The sequence below is a fragment of the Mustela lutreola genome, chromosome 5 (assembly GCF_030435805.1).
Source record: "Mustela lutreola isolate mMusLut2 chromosome 5, mMusLut2.pri, whole genome shotgun sequence".
NCBI lineage: Eukaryota > Metazoa > Chordata > Mammalia > Carnivora > Mustelidae > Mustela > Mustela lutreola.
In genome coordinates this window covers 148,732,933-148,751,269 of record NC_081294.1, presented here as the reverse complement: position 1 = coordinate 148,751,269, position 18,337 = coordinate 148,732,933, and the positions used below count along the sequence as shown (strand labels likewise).

Below are 18,337 nucleotides of genomic sequence, written 5' to 3'. Positions count from 1 at the left end.
TGGAAGCAAAAACAAGACTAAAAAAACGTATCCCACCCCAAGAGTAGAAGAGAGGACCGCCAAGAACAGACGGGCCCGTTCCTCTCCATTACTCACCATTTAGGCCAGTTCACCTGAAAGCACTAGCGAAGCACTTTCCATCAGCGGAAGGGAACCCTCAATTCCAAGGACAGGTCAGACACTCTAACACCGTCCACTGGTATCAGAAGCCAGATAACAGGGGCAGATGGGAAGCCTGGCCCCAGCTTCAGCCATCTCAACAAACAACAGTAATGAGATGGACAAGGTCATACCACCGTGATGTTCATTTTTCTTCTGTCTTTCCAATACTTGAGTGTGTAAAAATGAAAATAGTAGAGGGGCGCCTCGGTGGTGCAGCTGGTCAGGCATCCATCTCCTGGTTTCAGCTCAGGAAGCGATCTTAAGATCATCAGATCAAGCCCTGTGTCCGGCTCCACACTCAGTGAGGAGTCAGCTTGAGTTTCTCTCTCTCTCCCTCTGCCCCTCCCCCCCATGTTCTCCCTCCAAAATAAATGCATCTTTTAAAACATGTAAATAATATAAACTTGTATCATGTAGCCCTCCTGCTTAAAGCCCAGAAGTAAGTAAAAAGAAAGATCTAAGGAGATCTGTTTGCTATTTTTGGCAAAGGGGTCAATCTAAAGTTTATCCTCATTAAAAAGTGAGTAAATTGGGACGCCTGGGTGGCTCAGTTGGTTAAGCGGCTGCCTTCGGTTCAGGTCATGATCTCAGCGTCCTGGAATCGAGTCCCACATTGGGCTCCTTGCTCAGCGGGGAGCCTGCTTCTCCCTCTGCCTGCCTCTCTGTCTGCCTGTGCCTGCTCGCTCTCTCTCCCTCTATCCCTGACAAATAAATAAATAAAATCTTTAAAAAAAAAAGTGAGTAAATTGAAAACCCCATGATGGGAGTCTACTGGAAGAAAAAACAGTCTGAAACATTAGGAGAAAAGTTAACAATGGAGCAAAGAGTTAACTTAAAGGGATGCTACTATCGAAGATTTATTCCAGGTTACAGAAAAAAATTTTTGGACAGCTTGTTTAAGACCAAATCACTAAAAAACAAAAAAAAAAAGAGGTGTCAAAAGTTAAATTTAGGGGCACCTGGATGGCTCAGACAGTTAAGCATCTGCCTTTGGCTCAGGTCATGATCCTAGGGTCTGGGGATTGAGCCCGGCATCAGGCTTCCTGCTCAGCGGGGAGTCTGCTTTTCCCTCCCCCACCACCCCCGCGTGTGCTCTCTCACCATCAATCTGTCAAATAAATAAATATTTTTTAAAAAGTTATATTTAATTAGCAAACAATGGTAATGCCACTGGGGGGCACAAATGAGTAACAAAGACTGGATCTACTATCCCATTAAAAAAAAAAAACAAACTTGAAACCTAACAGAGTATCTGAAAGGGCTCTCAAGACACTGGACATCAAGAAAGAGAGTCCTGTGAGAGGGAAACAAGATGGACCCAACCCACCATCCTGTCTAGACCCAGCGTCCTCCAAGGCCAAGGGCAGAGGTCCAGGGGACCAGGGTCTCCCAGGAGATGAAGAGACAAAGCTGCGAAGTCCAGGGAGACCAGAGCCTGTAAAGCAAAATCCTCAAGAACAGGAAGTGCCAGAAAGAACTCTGGAGAGTGTACCAAGGGTCCCTGTGGCTTATTCAGCAGAATACTGACCAATTTCTATGTGCTAGGAAGCTTTCAAAGGCCAGGGAAAGGATCACCTAAAAGGATGACAAAGAACAACTCCAGGAGCTCATACCCGGCTGAAATAGTGCCTGTGATGCACCAAACAAATTAAACAACAAACCAAAAACCCCTCGAAACTCAAAAACCAAAAGGCACTGAGAAGAGTAAAGAAGAAGAGAAGTCTGGTAAAATCGGCCCCAGAACTGAATGGTGCTTTGTCCTAACTTAAAGTAAGATCCAAAAGCAGCCAGCTGTTCTGAGGGAAATTAATCACACGTTAGAAGAAAACTCAAGAATGTCTGCAGGTCCTGAAGTATCCACTGCCCAACAAGGTAAAATTTACAGAACTGACCAGCAATGACAGATGACAGAATCAGTAGACCAGGACAATAAAACGGTTATGCCCGTAATCCACGTAGTCAAAGCAGGAGGAGCACTGAGCATGACAGACATATCAAATGCAGAAGAGAAAGCCACGTGAATAAGTCAGAATTTGATCTAGGCCCCAAAAGGCATGTAGATACCATTAAAGGTAGAAAGAAACTCACTAAAATGAGAGGTGGATTTATGAATGAAGATCTCATTTTAAAAGAAAAAAAGAATAAAACAAACAAAAAATAGCATTATACCACTGCCTCCCTTGCTGTAGCTTATCAAATAAATCTGAAAGTTTTCAAAGATCCGTGTATAAGGTTCCAATAGAGAAACAGGAAGTGACTCAGTTTTAGGTGGTAAGGGTCCCAACCAGACCCTTACTGTAAATGAAGTTTCCACTATTTCTATAGGGAAGCAACAGGAATTAAGGGCCTTAACATAGCTACTATCCCTCAAGGTGTGGCAATCCCACACACACATTCAACATGCGTGTCATTTCCACACACACTCAACAGGTGTGGCATTCCCACACACACACTCAACAGGCCTTTTATACACACACTCACATACATATTCAACAGATGTGCCATTTCCACACATGGACTCAACAGGCATATCTTTTACACACACACACACACTCAACAGGAGTGGCATTCCCACATACATATTCAATAGGTGTGCCATTTCCACACACACTCAACAGGTGTGGCATTCCCACATACATACTCTACAGGCCTATCTTTTCCACACACACACACACACATTCAACAGGCTTGTCATTTCCAAACACACTCAATAGGAGTGCCATTTCCAAACACTCAACAGTTGTGGCATTCCCACACACACATTCAACAAGTTTGTCATTTCCACATATATACACGCACACCCTCAAAAGGATTGTCAGTTCCACACACACTCAAGTGTGTCATTTCTACACACACTCAACCACAAGCGCTGGGCTCATGTGGGGATCATCATGGAGTGGTCTTCACCCCCTCCTTCTCCAGAACCACCCAAGTCAAACACGCTAACAACCTCACATACATCACTGAGGGACTCTCTACACTGATGACTCACTGCAGTAAAACGAGACCATACTTAGCCATGATTTTATAAAGAAAAAGCTAAATGCATTCAAGTAAAACCAACGTTGTAAAAGACTCAACATTTAGTTCCCCAAACGCACAAATCCTACCTTTAAGGTTTTGTAGGCGCTGCTCATGGTGGTCACCCGGTGATTGGAATGATTACCGCCCAACTTACAGAGATGACACACCGGCCTCCGACACAACTCACAGTACATGTTTATTCTCTCCGTCTCGTGTTCTGGGCACATTAAAATCTATTGAGTACAGCACAAAGGTGTAATTACAGGTTTTCAGAGCTTCCAGGATACTCAAAGTCCCCAAACACAAAGACGTGCTTTGCAAAAATCACTAAATAAAACCACTTAAAGGAATAAAAGTGTGAAAAAAATACAATAAAAGTGTAAAAGCATTTGGTGTATTAGAATTATTATTTCTCAATTTGAGGGTTCAAATGGTCAGTTAAATCTGTAGATGCCATTGCCCCTAAATTTGGCAGTTAAGGTGGTGGAAATTTCACTATCAGGCTTTCTCGCTGAATCCAGCCTTCCAGAAAGGCCATGGGCTGCACTGATCAGGCAACCCGGAATGACACGACCAGTATTTTTGCAAGGTACCACAGCAAATAACTGATGGGAACCCAGGCCCTCACTGTCCTAGTAAGAAATCAGCTACTAAGGAAGGGGGCACCTGGATGGCTCAGTCCATGAAGCACAACTTGATCTGGGGCTTGTGAGCTTGAGCCTTCGAGCATGAGGCAGAGGCATTACTTAAAAATGAAACAAACAAACAAACAAAAAGCAACCTGGTATTAAGGAGCCTTGGAACACTTTCTGATACATGGTTCCAGATGTTTGCTTTTACATATTAAACATGCACACAATGGCCAAATTTAGAACTGTTGTGTTGTTGTTGTTTTTTTCTCATCTAAGTTGCTACCTTCTTATTTACTCTGTAAACTATCACCATAGGTATGTCTGAAATTGTACACGAAGTAACAAGAGATTACTTTAGACTAATGTGTCCATGAAATCAAAAAGCTGTCTGTGGCTCCTCGAGTTCCCATTTTCATCAACGGCTGATTTGATAGTATCAAGACACAAAGAAACATTCAATATGAAAACTCCTACACCAATGAAAACTCCTCCACTTCCAAAACAACTGGAAACAAATTTAAAATCTCCAGCATGTCCAAGCTCCTACATTTTCAAAACCACTACATGTATTTGTTATTAGCATAGTTAACACACAATGTTGCATTAAGTTTTCAAAACCAGTTATGTTTCAAGCATAAATATAAAATCTGGCTCTCTACAAGGATGGATGATAAGAACTCCAAGTCATAGGCAAATAAATATTCCATAAGGGGCAACTTTGTAGAATTTTACTGTATGGCATAACACTGTAATTTAAGGAAAATAAAATTTTCCTCAATATAACCTATCCTACCTCTTCAGTTCTCTCTTACCAATCTTTTACTGTATTTGTTAAGTACAGTTAAGTCTGCAATGTAGGCGCTAAAGAATTTTACTTGAGATTTCATGTGTTTTAAATTGTAACAACCCAAGTCTAATATAATTCATTTAATCATCATAGGTTCTTTCATAATGGAACAGTATTAATCAATTTAATTAATCTTCTAAAAAAGGCATTAAAGCACCAAGTTGAAGTCATAAATTATTAAGAGTCTGTGACCTGGTAAATTTAAAATGAGATAAGGAACAGAATAGGGGATTAAAAACTCTGGTAAATCTACTGCCACATGGACAGCTTTGAAAACAGAGTCAAAGGGTGGAAGCACAGACTGCTTTTGTTTAACTGACCAGTTCTGCCCCACAGAGAATGTCGTCAGAGGGGTGCGGGGATGGCTCAGTCGGGAGACCATGTGACCCGTGAGCCCATGCTTAGTGAGTCTGAGCCCCACAATGGGCACAGTGCTTACTTTACAAAAAAATTTCCCATATAGATATATGATGTTAGACATACTCAGCTCATAGTTTCAAGATAACTTCAGGATTTTTTTGTCCCATTTTAAAAAAATTTTTTTAAGTAGGCTCCACACCCACCATGGAGCCCAATGCAGGGCTCAAGCTCATGACCCTGCAGTCAAGACCTGGGCTGAGATCAAGGGTCAGAGATCAAGGGCACACCCAGGTGTGCCCCATTTTTCTACTACAAATTAATGTGAGGGCAAAGTTTTATGCTCAAGAATGTAAATAGATTTTCACACACAAGTTACTAAGGTAGAAGGAATAAGAACTTTAATCAAAAGAACCTATTAGGTTTTTCTTTTTAAATCTATCTCAATCAGAAAGCAGTAAAAATGAGGATATCCAAACATCATTCTGCTTTTCAATCACTGAGCAGGGCAAACAACAGTGCGTAAGAGAAATTACCCAGAATATTTAAAAAATGCGAATTCCATTTCAGATTATTATATGAACAAGCTTCAGAACCGTAGGCTGTACTTACTGTCACTTATCCCTAGCACAAGGTTAGCTAATTGAAAGCATCAGAAAAATGCTTCCCAATCAAATCTTTTAGACAACTAGGGGTTTACCACTTAAAGCACAAGAAGCCTTTGAACTTCACACCCTTCTCAATCTCCGAGTACCTCTGAGACAAGGCTGCGTTGTCAGAGGTATCATGACAAACATTCGAGCTTCGTGCTCCATTACCTTGGGTTGTGACATGGAGATCCAGAATTCTGCCTTCAGGCTGTGTGGAGGCATTTGGCCACCTACGAAAGAACTCCAGATACCAGGCCTCAATTTCTTGTACAGGCTGTGTGTGTGTGTGTGTGTGTGTGTGTGTGCGCGCGCATGCGCGCGCGCTCATTTTTTTTTAACATACAGGTTTCTACGTTCATGACCACCATCTTATTCCTAGCTAGCTCTTTATAGTAAGCTCTACGCTCCACACGGGGCTTGAACTCACAATCCCAAGATCGAGTCACACACTCTACCGACCAGGTGCCCCTCTTACACAGGTTTTTTAAGCTCTTCCCATTCTTGTTGTCAAACTCTGGACGCGTTTCAATTCCTTTTGCAATACTAATATTCTAACACAGTCAAAACTGCTCTTACCTTGGGCCTGAAGTTGGTAGTTGGACCCACGTACTCGTGCTGAGCTTTCACTGTACCCCACGGGTGGTAAATTTTGAAGCACTCATTGCAGTAGCTCGCGCTACAGTCCATGCAACTCTTGGTGGACTCCTGGGGTGGTGGCTTACAGAGGTCACACATGATGGCCGTGGCCGCCCTAGCTGCCTGCCGGTACCTCTCCACGATAGTTTCCAAAGTGAAATTGCGAAACAGACCACTGATTCCTCGTTCTCCGAGATCCACGTCGTGCTCACAGCCAGGGCAAGGGAAAGTCGTTGTCCTAGGGGTCAGGGAACCGCGCTTCCAGCCTGTGTGATTGGAAGTCCTTGTTTAGTTACGTCAGTAGGAAAACGAACAGAATGAAGAAGAAAGGAGTGATGATTTGGAAAGAGACAGATCAACATACATAGCTCCTTCCCCTCCACTCCCTCCCTCCTGCCCAGAAATAATACTCAAAGTGATTCCACTGGAATCAGTATTCTAAAAAGGCTTAATGCTTGTTTTTGTATACAAAAGACAAGCCCCACTGACTAGACCCATATCAAAGAGGAAAGGAAAAGCTATACTAAAGCCCATAAAAAAGCCACATCAAACCAGATATATGGACTAAACACAGAATACAATACTACACAGGGTCACAATTTTTTAATTATATCAATATTTGTAGTTATTTCTGTATCTCATATCCACTAATTTGGTTTTAAATGAATACAGCCTTGGCTGACGGATAAAATGAGTTCATATGTAAATGACAGGAGTCCCTAACCCGTGCCCCATGGATAGGCTCCAAAAAGATCCAAACAGTTCCGTACACTATTTGAAACTGTATGCAAAATTTTCCATCTATATACCTATGGTTATTTTCCAGTTCAACAACTCATAGCTTTGATCGGATTCATAAAACAGTTAAGAATCGCTGTGAGAGAGTTTCCCACGGTAGTATTGTTTTATCTGGGTAGGCTAAGTCATTCGTTAACTGAGTACAAGCTCTCAAAGAATGAAAAGCTCATCCATAGACCTAGACTCTAGTGACTTTATGAGGGACCAACCATTTAGTATCTTCTTATGACCTGAAAAAAAGAATCATTAAAATTACTTAATTCAGTAAACCACAAGTTGATCCAGAAAGTTTTATAAACAATTTTCCAATATATACGTAACACAGTCAATGACCATACATGGCACACTTCTGTTCAATATTACCCTAATTTGAACAGGGCAAGAAATCAAGACATGACCGTCCTTACCTACATGTTCACAGGAATCTGGGGCTGTCCCTTTAGCCTAAGTACATGCCTGTCACATTCACTGCTCTCCGTCGTGAATCTACCCTGCCAGGACGAGTCTTGGTTGCCCACCAAGTTAACTACCTAATTTATAAACACAAAACTTCTTCACCTAAAGCCTTCCTTCATTCTGCCAGTGATCCAGTACCAAAAACGAATGGCTGAAGTTAGCGTACCACATTTAGAAAAGGTCTTTCAACAGCTATGTTAATAGTGCCTTGGCACATTACCGTCATCACTGAACAGACTGTCTTCAAATAGGTCTGGCATGATGTCACTGAAGGTACAATTCAGCCATCAGCCCAGAATATTGTTCATTTGAAGTGACTCTACAGCATGCTAAAGGGCCCTAGGTCCCCAAAACTACTTGTGCAGAAAACATGCAGAGTATTGTTAAAATCTTTGTTTACCTTGACATTTCTAAACCTATAAAAAAAAAAAAAAAGCATGACAAAAAAACTGCCCCATAAAAATGAGAAAACTCTACATAAAATGTATTCTTATAATAATTCTCAAAACATGCAACGCCAAGTCCAAGATATTCCACAACATGGCAGGCATAGAACAAAATAAGCCGCAAAGCTACTTTTCAGACACATGCCAATGAACGTTTCATTCCATGAAAAGACAAGCCGAGAATTCTGGAAGTGACAGAGTGCAGTGGTCAAGTTGAAACAAATGGAAAGTCACATTTCACTGCATGCTTCCCCACATGACCCAGATGATAGAAATCAAAATGGAGACTATTTAAAAAAAAAAGAAAAAAAAGTGGGTTATTACTGGTTTTATTCATTGAAGATGGCGATCAATTTAAGGAACAGGATCAAACCAAACTAAATCACAACAACAAAGTCATGCTTTACTATATACTGGTGACACCCAGATTGTGGCCTTCAGGTTCAGAAATTTGAAAAAAAAGACAGTTCGTCCCTTTTCTGTAAACCTTTTATTTTTGTTCCAAAAATAAGGTGTAAAGCATCTCACTAGCTTAATGAGACAAAATATTGAGACAATGTATCTTAGCTGTTTTCCTAAACAGATCTCTAAAAAAAAGTCTCCCATTTTTCTACGAATGCCAAAGCATTTATGTTTTTTAGTTAATCTGACTTAGACTTCTATTGCTGTTTTCAAAAGCAAATGACAGAGTGTATGTTCTGGGCAATAAGGAAACAGAAGAGACCTAAGGATATTCTGGGAAGTCAGTCTAGTGAAAAAAAAAAAAAAAAAAATCAAGATGGTGGAACTAAGAATGAAACACACCAGAGTCAACTTTGTACTCCCTGTAGCTTTGCTGTCCACTACAGTAACCATCAGCCAAATGTCACTATCTAAATTTAATTTAAAGATTCAGTTCCTTGGTCGCACTGGCCACATTTCAAATTCTCAAGAGCCATCTGTAACCAATGACTCCCATATTCTAGAACACAGGGTCAAACAAACATTCCCATGATCACAGAATGTTCCACTGGATGATACTACTCTATAGTATGACATAATGAGAAAGAAAAGTAATGACGACTTTGGAAGGTAAGGAAGGCCAAGCGGAAGGTCAATGCAGGCCAAGCAATGCAACTGTGTACGTTAAACTGCATTTATGGGGCCGATAATATGGGGCTGAAACTGTCACCTTGCAGCATCAGTTCTTTTCCCCCATATTCCCTGACCTCAAAGACAGATTAATAAACAAGTGTAACTCATAATTTTAAAAAGACGACTCCAGAAAAAAAATCTTCCAACTGGTTTATAGCAAATCTCCCCCCAAAATGAGCTTTCAGGCATTATTAAGTTCTATCATTTAAATATCAAAGAGACAATCAAGTATTTCAAAACTGAGTCAATTCAGAACAGGTTCAACACCTCAGATAGCTCTATCCTCCCCCATATTCTGACTACAAGCTACTTCCCCTCTGTTACCTCCCGGGCAAAGGTGAGTGTCTCCCCAAATGCTGGATATTCAGGTCGGGCTTCTAGGTGCCTGGCAATGGGCTAATGCCTCTTTTATACCAGCATGACCGCCCAATGCCTAAAAGTTACTATTACCTTCGAGTACTAAGGTCATGTTCAACCTGCAAACCCTTGTTCTCAACTACCATCTGAATAAAGAAATCGGAAACAAGCAATGAACGTTTTTAAAGCCAACTGCTCCTACCTTTCCTTTTTACTAAATCTCAACACTGAAAATTCTCAGGGATTCGCTAAAGCCTGTGTGCAAAAGGATGACCCGTGGCTTTAAAACCATTAAGATCTGTAAACTGAGGCACACAGAGAGGAAGGTAAGGAAGACAGAAAAGGGATAACACTTCAGGTGTTTATTTTCTCCATTAAAATATAAGGTATCACCAGCATTCTACAAAAAAGTAGTCAATTTTATTTTAAAGGTCAACTGGAATATTAAAAAAAAAAATTCCTTTTAATAAGGTAGGATTGGCCCATCATTTGCCAGGAGTCAAATACTCTGGAAAGCCTGAAAAAGCAGTGTACATTCTTTACCCACAAATGGGTAAGACCTCAGTGTTAAAACTCAAACATTTTAGACCATTAACAGAGGAAAGACCCCTTACCCACAAAACAAGTGAAGGTCATTCCTATTAAATACAAAAAAACTGCCAACGCCTTTAGGCCCATTTTTAAATGCAGAACAAAGTCCTGGCTCATTTAACCTCCCCAAGGTAGCAAGATGGCCGTGGATAGAAGCTTTGTTCCACTAAGGAAATGGAAAGGATTTTAAAGGTTATTTTTTAAAAAGCTCCCAACATGGGTATGTCGATTTTCTTCAAAAATACCTTGTCATGAGGATGGACAAAAGGGAGGCATTCCTGATCGGAGCCCCCTTTTAAATCACCAGCCCTCGCTTGTAATTTAGTCCTGTTGACCTTTAAGTCATTCAGCCAATTTGTCCCCTTTCGAGAAAATTTTGAACACTTGACCACTGATGTATAAGAATTTTATGATAAACAAGGTTATTAGAGTCAACTCTAATACTATGCTGCCTGCGGCCACACGAGCAATGAAGCATTTTCTACCTCTCCACCCCAAAGATCTCCGTTGTGATGCTGTGAACAATGAACAGAAAGCTGGATTTAGAATTTAATTTCAAAGAGAAGATTCACAACTTGTTAACAAAAGATAAAGCAGCAACTGTGTCCTGTGCACAATTCTTGAGTTAACAGTAAGAAAATGTTTTTTTTTTCCCTCCAGCACATGTGGTTATTTATGAAACCCTCGCTGTAAAGCATTCAGAGCGGACCTTGGCGCTCAGAATTAATCATTGTTGGGGCCCGTTAGAGGCCCAAACCCTATCTTATAGATTCATATTTTTAAATAGTCGTTATCTCCGGTAACTGTTGAAAATACACAGCCACAGCAAGCATCTTTTGTTTGATTTTTTTTTCTTTTCTTTTTTTTTTTTTTCTTACTGACATGTATCAAGCTTGTAAATAAACGTTACTAAAATGGGCTGTATCTTCCTGACAAAAAGAAACACAAAATGGGGGGAAAGCTTGCACAGGTGACCCCAAATGTACAGTTAAGAAGGCTATTTTTCTGTAACTGAATGTGGTACTGTATTGTACACACAAACCCGACCCCCCTTTCCAGGCACCCTTTTATTATTAAAAAATCTGTCAAATTTCCCAGGCAATGATATTCAAAAAGAGCTGCATGAGCCAACAGCATCGGCCACATCTGCCACTTTCAATTTTCCAGGAGCCAGATTAATGAAAAGAAAACAAGTGAAATTAATTTTAATAACAGCTCTTATTTCTTTAACCCAATATATCCAAAATACCATCACCTCAAAAGGTAGGAGAGTTACAAACTACTGGAGGTAGTTCCTAGCTGATCATCATTCTAAGTGTTTGGAATTGGGGAGGTGTTTTTTGCTTCCCAGCACCATATCAGCTCAGATGAGCACATCTCAACTGCTTAAGAACCACACGTGGCTGGCTAGTGGCTACTGTTCTGGGCAGTCCTTCTAATCAATCCCTTTATTAAACCAGTGGCAAAACTAATTTTTAGAATTCTACTCTTCCCACACCAATTGCTCAGAATAGGACTTCCTTCCCAAGTGCGTCTAAATGAGGAAAAATAGAAAAAGAAAGCTGCCAAGAAAAAAGGGGGGGGGGGAGCATTACTTCCCTATGAATTTCTTTTTGAATCTCTGCAAAGAAAAATCAGAGGCAAATGCCCCATACATGGAGGGCAGCATCGTATCTGTCATGCTATCACCTCTACTCATTTAAAGCTGTTTTCACAAGGAGGAGGGCAATCCTAAAATCCACCTTCATTTGATAAAAGCCTCCAGGAATGATTACTACACTTAGGGCCTCCCCACCCTCTGACTGCTTTCTTTGTACTCGTTCATTCTCCCTACTGCTCTTCTTAATGAATGACTGGGTTCCGTACAGGGTCAGGCTATATACTTCTCAGAAAGGAGGGACAGATCTATCTTGTTCATTCCTCTTCAGCATTTAGCAGCATCCGGCAATCAGCAGGTCAATGACACGTGTGTCGACGGAATGAAAGCAAATGAACACAAGGTAGGGAACTTCAGAGTGGGAGAAGATACAGCAGCTGACATACAAGGACAGACCACCCAAGGCAGAAATCCCCTCTACGATGTCTGCAAAGGGCGGTCACTCGTCCACTGCTTAAAACAAGGACTTCAAACTTGGGCAGCCCCAGTGCTGGATGGGTCTTAGTTGAAGATGTGTTTTGGCTGCCCTATCCTGTGCTGAGCCGGCATGGAGTTTTTGAATAATTGGAACTAACTGCCAAGGTTTAAGACAGATGACACATCAAAACCACTGTCAGGGGTTTTTTGGGGGGTGGAGGGTTAGTAATCTGACAATCTGGCATCTCCATACCCCTATGATAATGAAATAGTGCCAAGTGGCTCCTGCCTGGTGAGACAAGGCATCCATTCTAGTCCACAGAACCAGGCGCTGCTGTCTCTTAACAGGGGAGGCCTGGAGTCAGCTGGCTGCTGCTACCTGGGCTGCTGGTTTTCTTATGGCAGCTAAGTAGGAAAATCAACTATTTACAGTCTCTGTACTGAAGAAGTATGACGAAAGAGGTTCCTGTATTTATTATGCCTGCGGTCAACTTCCTCAATGTATCTGGTCCCTGCAGCATCATAAATCTGAGCCCGCACTGGAACACTTCTATGGACAGGGGGCTAACAGTCTCATCTTAGGAAAGCCTGTCGTGTTTGTTTTCTTTTCCCCGCTGAGCCTGAGATCTGCATTTCTCCTTCACTCACTGATCTGGAACCTCTGCTGTGAAGACACCCAGTTTACTTTCTCTTTCTCTAGACAGTCTTCATGTTCTGCAGTCTCTCCCTCTCCAAGCTAAATATACTCTCTTATTTCCTGTAACTGCCTTTCGAAGTTTTCTAACTCCCTGCCCTCTCAGGACATGATAAAACTTGACAGGGTTCTTCCTAACGGAGAGCCAGGACTTCTCAGTAATTTCATTTCTGATCTTGAAGGTGTAAAGTGCAGTGGAATGGATCTCTTGTTTTTGGGGAGGAAAAGGGCCACTATTACTGAGTAAAAGCCATCCGAGTAGGCTTTATAGAAATCTTGTAGTTGAAGTCTGTCATGCAACAACCACTCCACGTGCATTTACTAAACATCCACCAAGCACTATCTAGGTGAGCTCCTAAATTAATTATTCATCTGTATTTCACCCAAACTTTGTAAGGATCACATATAAACACCAATCAAATGTTAAGATTAAGCCCACATAAGATACAGGATTTCACAGAATTATAGAAATATTAGTACGTAACTAAAATTCCTTTGAATGCTCTGTGCTCAATGTTAATATACAATAAATGAATTTCCTTGGTCAACCAACTGGGGGGTTCTGTCCCTAACTAGCCAATGAGGATCTACCAGCACGTTATCTGTTTTCTCTGGAAGGCAATTTCAATCTATTGAAACCTGTCTTTCCCCTCCTCCCAGAGACAGCTAGCTCCTAGCAGGGAGGGAAACCTACAAGTGATGACTTCATAATAACCATGACCCTCTCTGACCTCACACTCCCTGCATCCCCAGTCACTTCATGCTCTTTTTTTTTTTTTTAATATATGCTTGTAATTTTTTATACATGCAAAACAGCTTCTAAGTGATTCATGATTACCATTTAAAGAAAAATACGTGGGACGCCTGGGTGGCTCAGTTGGTTAAGCAGCTGCCTTCGGCTCAGGTCATGATCCCAGCGTCCTGGGATCGAGTCCCACATTGGGCTCCTAGCTCAGCGGGGAGCCTGCTTCTCCCTCTGCCTCTGCCTGCCATTCTGTCTGCCTGTGCTCGCTCTCTCCCCCTCTCTCTCTCTGATAAATAAATAAAATTAAAAATAAAGAAAGAAAGAAAGAAAGAAAGAAAGAAAGAAAGAAAAAAAGAAAAATACGTGTTTTTAAAATAGCATAATACTGCTCTTAGACCAAATCCACTCTTATCCACTGTCTGAGGGAGCACAAAGACAAGATTCCATGTCACAGCTGGGACCAAGAGAGAGAGCATTGGCTAAATGCAAATGAGGGGAAGAAGATTCTAACAGGTTTGTTGTTTTTTGTTTTTTTTTTTTACATGTAAGATTAAAAATTTATTCCTGTGCTACAACAGGAAGAAATAAACAGAGTGGCCTAAAGGATCAAGCTTAAAACCTCCAAGCCTAACCTGGGCAGAAATGAAGGCCTAAAGTCTGGGGCTTATGGCCATTCGCGTCCTCTCCTAATATCCCTAACATGACACTGAAGTATTTCTACCCAAACCTCTGCCTCCAGTTGGTCCTCACTGATGCTGTTGGCCCTGAAATTCCCAGTGGCCCTCTTCCCTGGGATTTCAAATTCATTTTACTCTATCTAACTCCTGCAGCGGATATCCAGAAAGAAGTAAGTAATACCACCCCAACCGGAAACAATTTAAACTCGAGCTGTGTAAGGTACAGGGTGGGGTGCCTGGGTGGTTCAGTGGGTTAAACCTCTGCCTTTGGCTCAGGTCATGATCTCAGGTCCTGGGATAGAGCCCTGCATCAAGCTCTCTGCTCAGCAGGGAGCCTGCTTCCCCCCTCATCTCTGCCTGCTGTTCTTCCTACTTGTGATCTCTCTGTCAAATAAAATCTTAAAAAAAGAAAAAAAGGTACACTGTATGTGCTCTACATGTGGATCTACTCCCATCACTCCAGAATTCTACCCCTAAAGAATATTCTACACAATATTCAAAATCCTGATTTCAAACAATGGATTTAAAGTGGCTGAAGAAGAAAAAATCCTCAGGTAGAACAAAATGACACCAAATAACTCATCTCAAAAGCCTTCTACAAATAGTCATTATGGCATATTCATTTACACAGTACCATAGACAGAGAATTCCCTAGAGTAAGTACTTCTGTGGTCCATTATTTCATCCCTCATATAAAGGACCCCAGAGGATCCAGACGATACAGATACAGACGATTATTAAGGGGTCTAAAAAAAAAAGCTGGTGTTCAATAACCCACTTTAACAAGAGACAACAGGAGACAAGAGAAGTTCATTTTGACATGGGAAAAAAGGGAAGGGCTCCTTTACAACTAGTTTTAATTTACCCACCCAGAAAGACCAACCAACACAATGGCAAAAGTAATTTCCCCTCCACAGATATTGCTGGAACTCCCAGGCCCCAAGCTTCTACCACATACCTGGTCTGCTAATTCTGTCAATTTTGTCCACGCTAGGGGACGGGAGCCGAAGTCGAGGACTGCTCTGATTGGAGTTGTCCGATCCCACGTCATTGAATGAGTCATCATGGGTCAGTAAGAGTTCTTTTACACACTTATGACAGATACTGTGTTGACAAGGGAGAATCAGCGGGTGGGTGAACAGCTCCTTGCATGCTGGGCAAATGAGCTCTCTTTCGATATTCTTAATAGTAACCTTGAGGAAAAGAAATCGAATCAAAAGCTCTTAGTGGGGGGAATATATTAACACACTTATACCTCTTGGTAAGTACGTGTGTGTACCATGCCAAAAGGAATGAAGAAACAGTGTATAATCTGAAATTCCTTTCTGGTAATGAGATTCCCAGACCACTGCCCCCCACCCCCCACACCCACAGCTTAGAACTGAAGGGACACAGACCTGGGAAACACTGAAGTCAGAGAAAAATCAGCATGAAATATGAGGGGACCGTAATATTCCACCGATTACGGAGTTACTCAAATCATCGTGAATTTACTAATTTAGGACATCTGAGATATCCAAAAAGTAGATTACTTCAGTAAGAGTTAAGAAGCCAGCACACTAAGGATGAGACCATGTTCCTTCCAAGCACAGTTAAACTGTGCCCAGACAAGAGGGGGCAAAAACCGGGTTAGCCAGAATGTTCATAGAAGCCTCCTTGAAGGGGCGCCTGGGTGGCTCAGTTGGTTGAGCAACTGCCTTCGGCTCAGGTCACGGTCCTGGAGTCCCGGGATCGAGTCCTGGGATCGAGTCCCGCATCGGGCTCCCAGCCCCATGGGGAGTCTGCTTCTCCCTCTGACCTTCTCGCCTCTCATGTTCTCTCTCACTGTCTCTCTCTCAAATAAATAAATAAAATCTTTATTTTAAAAAAAAGCCTCCTTGAAATCTATTTACAAGCTGAATCATCAGCAATCTTCTATTAAATGTGACTAATTTTCATACGCTGCAACTGTAATGTAACTAAAATGCTTGAGGTTCTCTTGCTGCCTAGCGAAGTGGTTATCTTAAAAGCACTTGATGAATATTGAAAAGGATGGAGAGGACTGGAAAGCACCATTTTAAGGGCTCTCAGTACTACCCGCTGGCATTATTTTCCAGGAGAAACATTCAGTCTCTTGTAACAACCAAAAAGGTTTGATGACCTCATACTCATTTTACCACCCTTTCCATATGCTGTTCCTCTGCCCCCACCCCCAAAAGACAGGTGCTATGAATCTATATTCAGCCTTCTTGTAGCTTTACAGCCCGATTTTAAAGTACTCCTAACCCTGTACAATCATTTCAATTACTGGAGCTCCAGAGAAAATGAGAACTGAATTAATTCACTTATTTTAATTAAATAAAAATGTATGGTCTTCTAGTCCCCCTCCAGTGACACTAAGGGCTTTAATCATCCTTGACAACAGCACTACATCCAACTAGCTTTTCTCACGGTCTATGGTCTTTCCTGTGTTTCTTGCTGCATCATCCAATAAATATTTCATAGAAGCCCGCATCATCTCAGGATTTTATTAAATTTGGAAGACCGCCACGCTTCACAATTCACGGCAAAGAAAATAGAACGTTCACATCCCATCTCGTTTCACCGAGAATCTGACACCTGATTCAAAGGAAAAAATATCGTTCTGAAGGTCCAAAATAGGTTCAAAGAAAAAATTCTGTTCTGAAGGTCCGAGACAGATTCCCGTTTGATGGAAGGTGTACCTCCCAGAAGATGATCCCGAGTCATTTTCACCTCTCTGGTAAAAGCAGGGCATACGCTTTCTAACCACAGCAGATACGAAGTCATTCTGGCCCAGAAGAAAAATGAGTTTTCATTTTAGAGCCATTAAGAGAAAGGGGTGGCGGCGGCGGCTCCCACAATCAGGCTGTCTCAGAATCCACGGGGTTCGACGGCAAACGAGGAACTCGGAAAGAACCGCAGATCGGAGCCTTTCCAACAAAAACCCTTGCACCCCGACAGCGGCCAGGGCCCGCCCGCCTCCCCCGCGCAAGCCAGGGAGGAGCCTGCGCTCGCGGCGACGGCCGGCCGGGCTGGGCCGCGCCCGCGGGGGTCCGAGGGGGACCCCAGCGCCGGCCCCACGACACTCCGGGACAAAGGGGCGGCCGGACGCGCGCCCCCAGCCGCGACCGGCTGCCGACTCCCGGAACCGAAGCAATCCGACAGCGCGGACCCCACGCAAGAGCCCCGCCCCGACGCCCCGAGGAGCTCAGGTGTGCGATCGCCGCCCCGGGTCGGCGCCCCCTCGCGGAGCCAGGGGCCCCGGGGTCCAACCCTCCGAGGGGCGGAGAGGGGGCGCCCGGATTTGCGGAACCCGGGGCGCGGAAGGCGAAGAGGAAGCGGGGCCACCACACGCCCGCCCTCGCTCCTCCGGAGAAGAGGCTCCCTCCGGCTCAGAGCAGAGGAGCGCGCGCGGGGGGCCCCCGGGGAGGCGCCATGGGAGCGTGAGGCGGCGGCCCCCGTCGCCCACTCACTCACCAGCGAGTCGGAACCGTCCCCTTCCATGGTAGCCTTCTGCCAGGTGTCATCAACGGCGGGGTCCCAACAGGCGGCCGTGCGGCCCGGGCAGGGTCTGGTGGGCGGGTCCCCGCGGCGGCCGTGGAGCCTGGGCTCGGAGCTGGTGAGCCGGACCCGGCCAGCGGACCGACGCGGCGAGGAGCGGGGCGGGCGAAACACAGGCGCGGAGAGCCGAGCACGCTCCCTGCGACGGCCCCGGAATCCCGCCCCGCGGCCGGCTGCGGCGGCGGCTCCTGCGGACTGCGGCTGGGCGGGCGGCAGCGCGGAGAGACCCGGGCGCCGACGCCGCGGAGGGGCGGGGCCGGGGCGGGGCGGCGCCGTCGCTCGGGCAACAGCGCCCACCGCACAAAGGGGGCGGGGCGGCGCGGGGCTGCGCGCGGCGGCCGGGCGACCGGGCGGGGCGGCGGCGCGCGCGCTGGGGTCCCGGTTCTCGCCGCCGCCGCCGCCGCCGCCCGGGCCCCGCCCCCTCCGCCGCCGCGGTCGCCGCCCGCCGCCGCGGGTAGCCTCGGGGGGGCGGAAGCGAGGGGGCGGGGAAGCGGAG

The 18,337-nt window shown here is 44.0% G+C and overlaps 1 protein-coding gene across 1 annotated transcript in view; it reads right to left on the bottom strand.

Annotated features, from left to right (window-relative positions):
* Window positions 1–18,068, bottom strand: part of TRIM36 (tripartite motif containing 36) — a 35,972-nt gene extending 17,904 nt beyond the window's left edge. The window contains exons 1-4 of the mRNA XM_059175835.1: window positions 17,758–18,068; window positions 15,239–15,473; window positions 6,249–6,574; window positions 3,273–3,419 (exon numbers count right to left, since the gene is read on the bottom strand). Coding sequence (XP_059031818.1) covers window positions 3,273–3,419; window positions 6,249–6,574; window positions 15,239–15,473; window positions 17,758–17,784 — 735 coding nt within the window. The 5' untranslated portion in view covers window positions 17,785–18,068. The remainder of the gene's footprint in view (window positions 1–3,272; window positions 3,420–6,248; window positions 6,575–15,238; window positions 15,474–17,757) is intronic.
* Window positions 18,069–18,337: the final 269 nt, after the last annotated feature.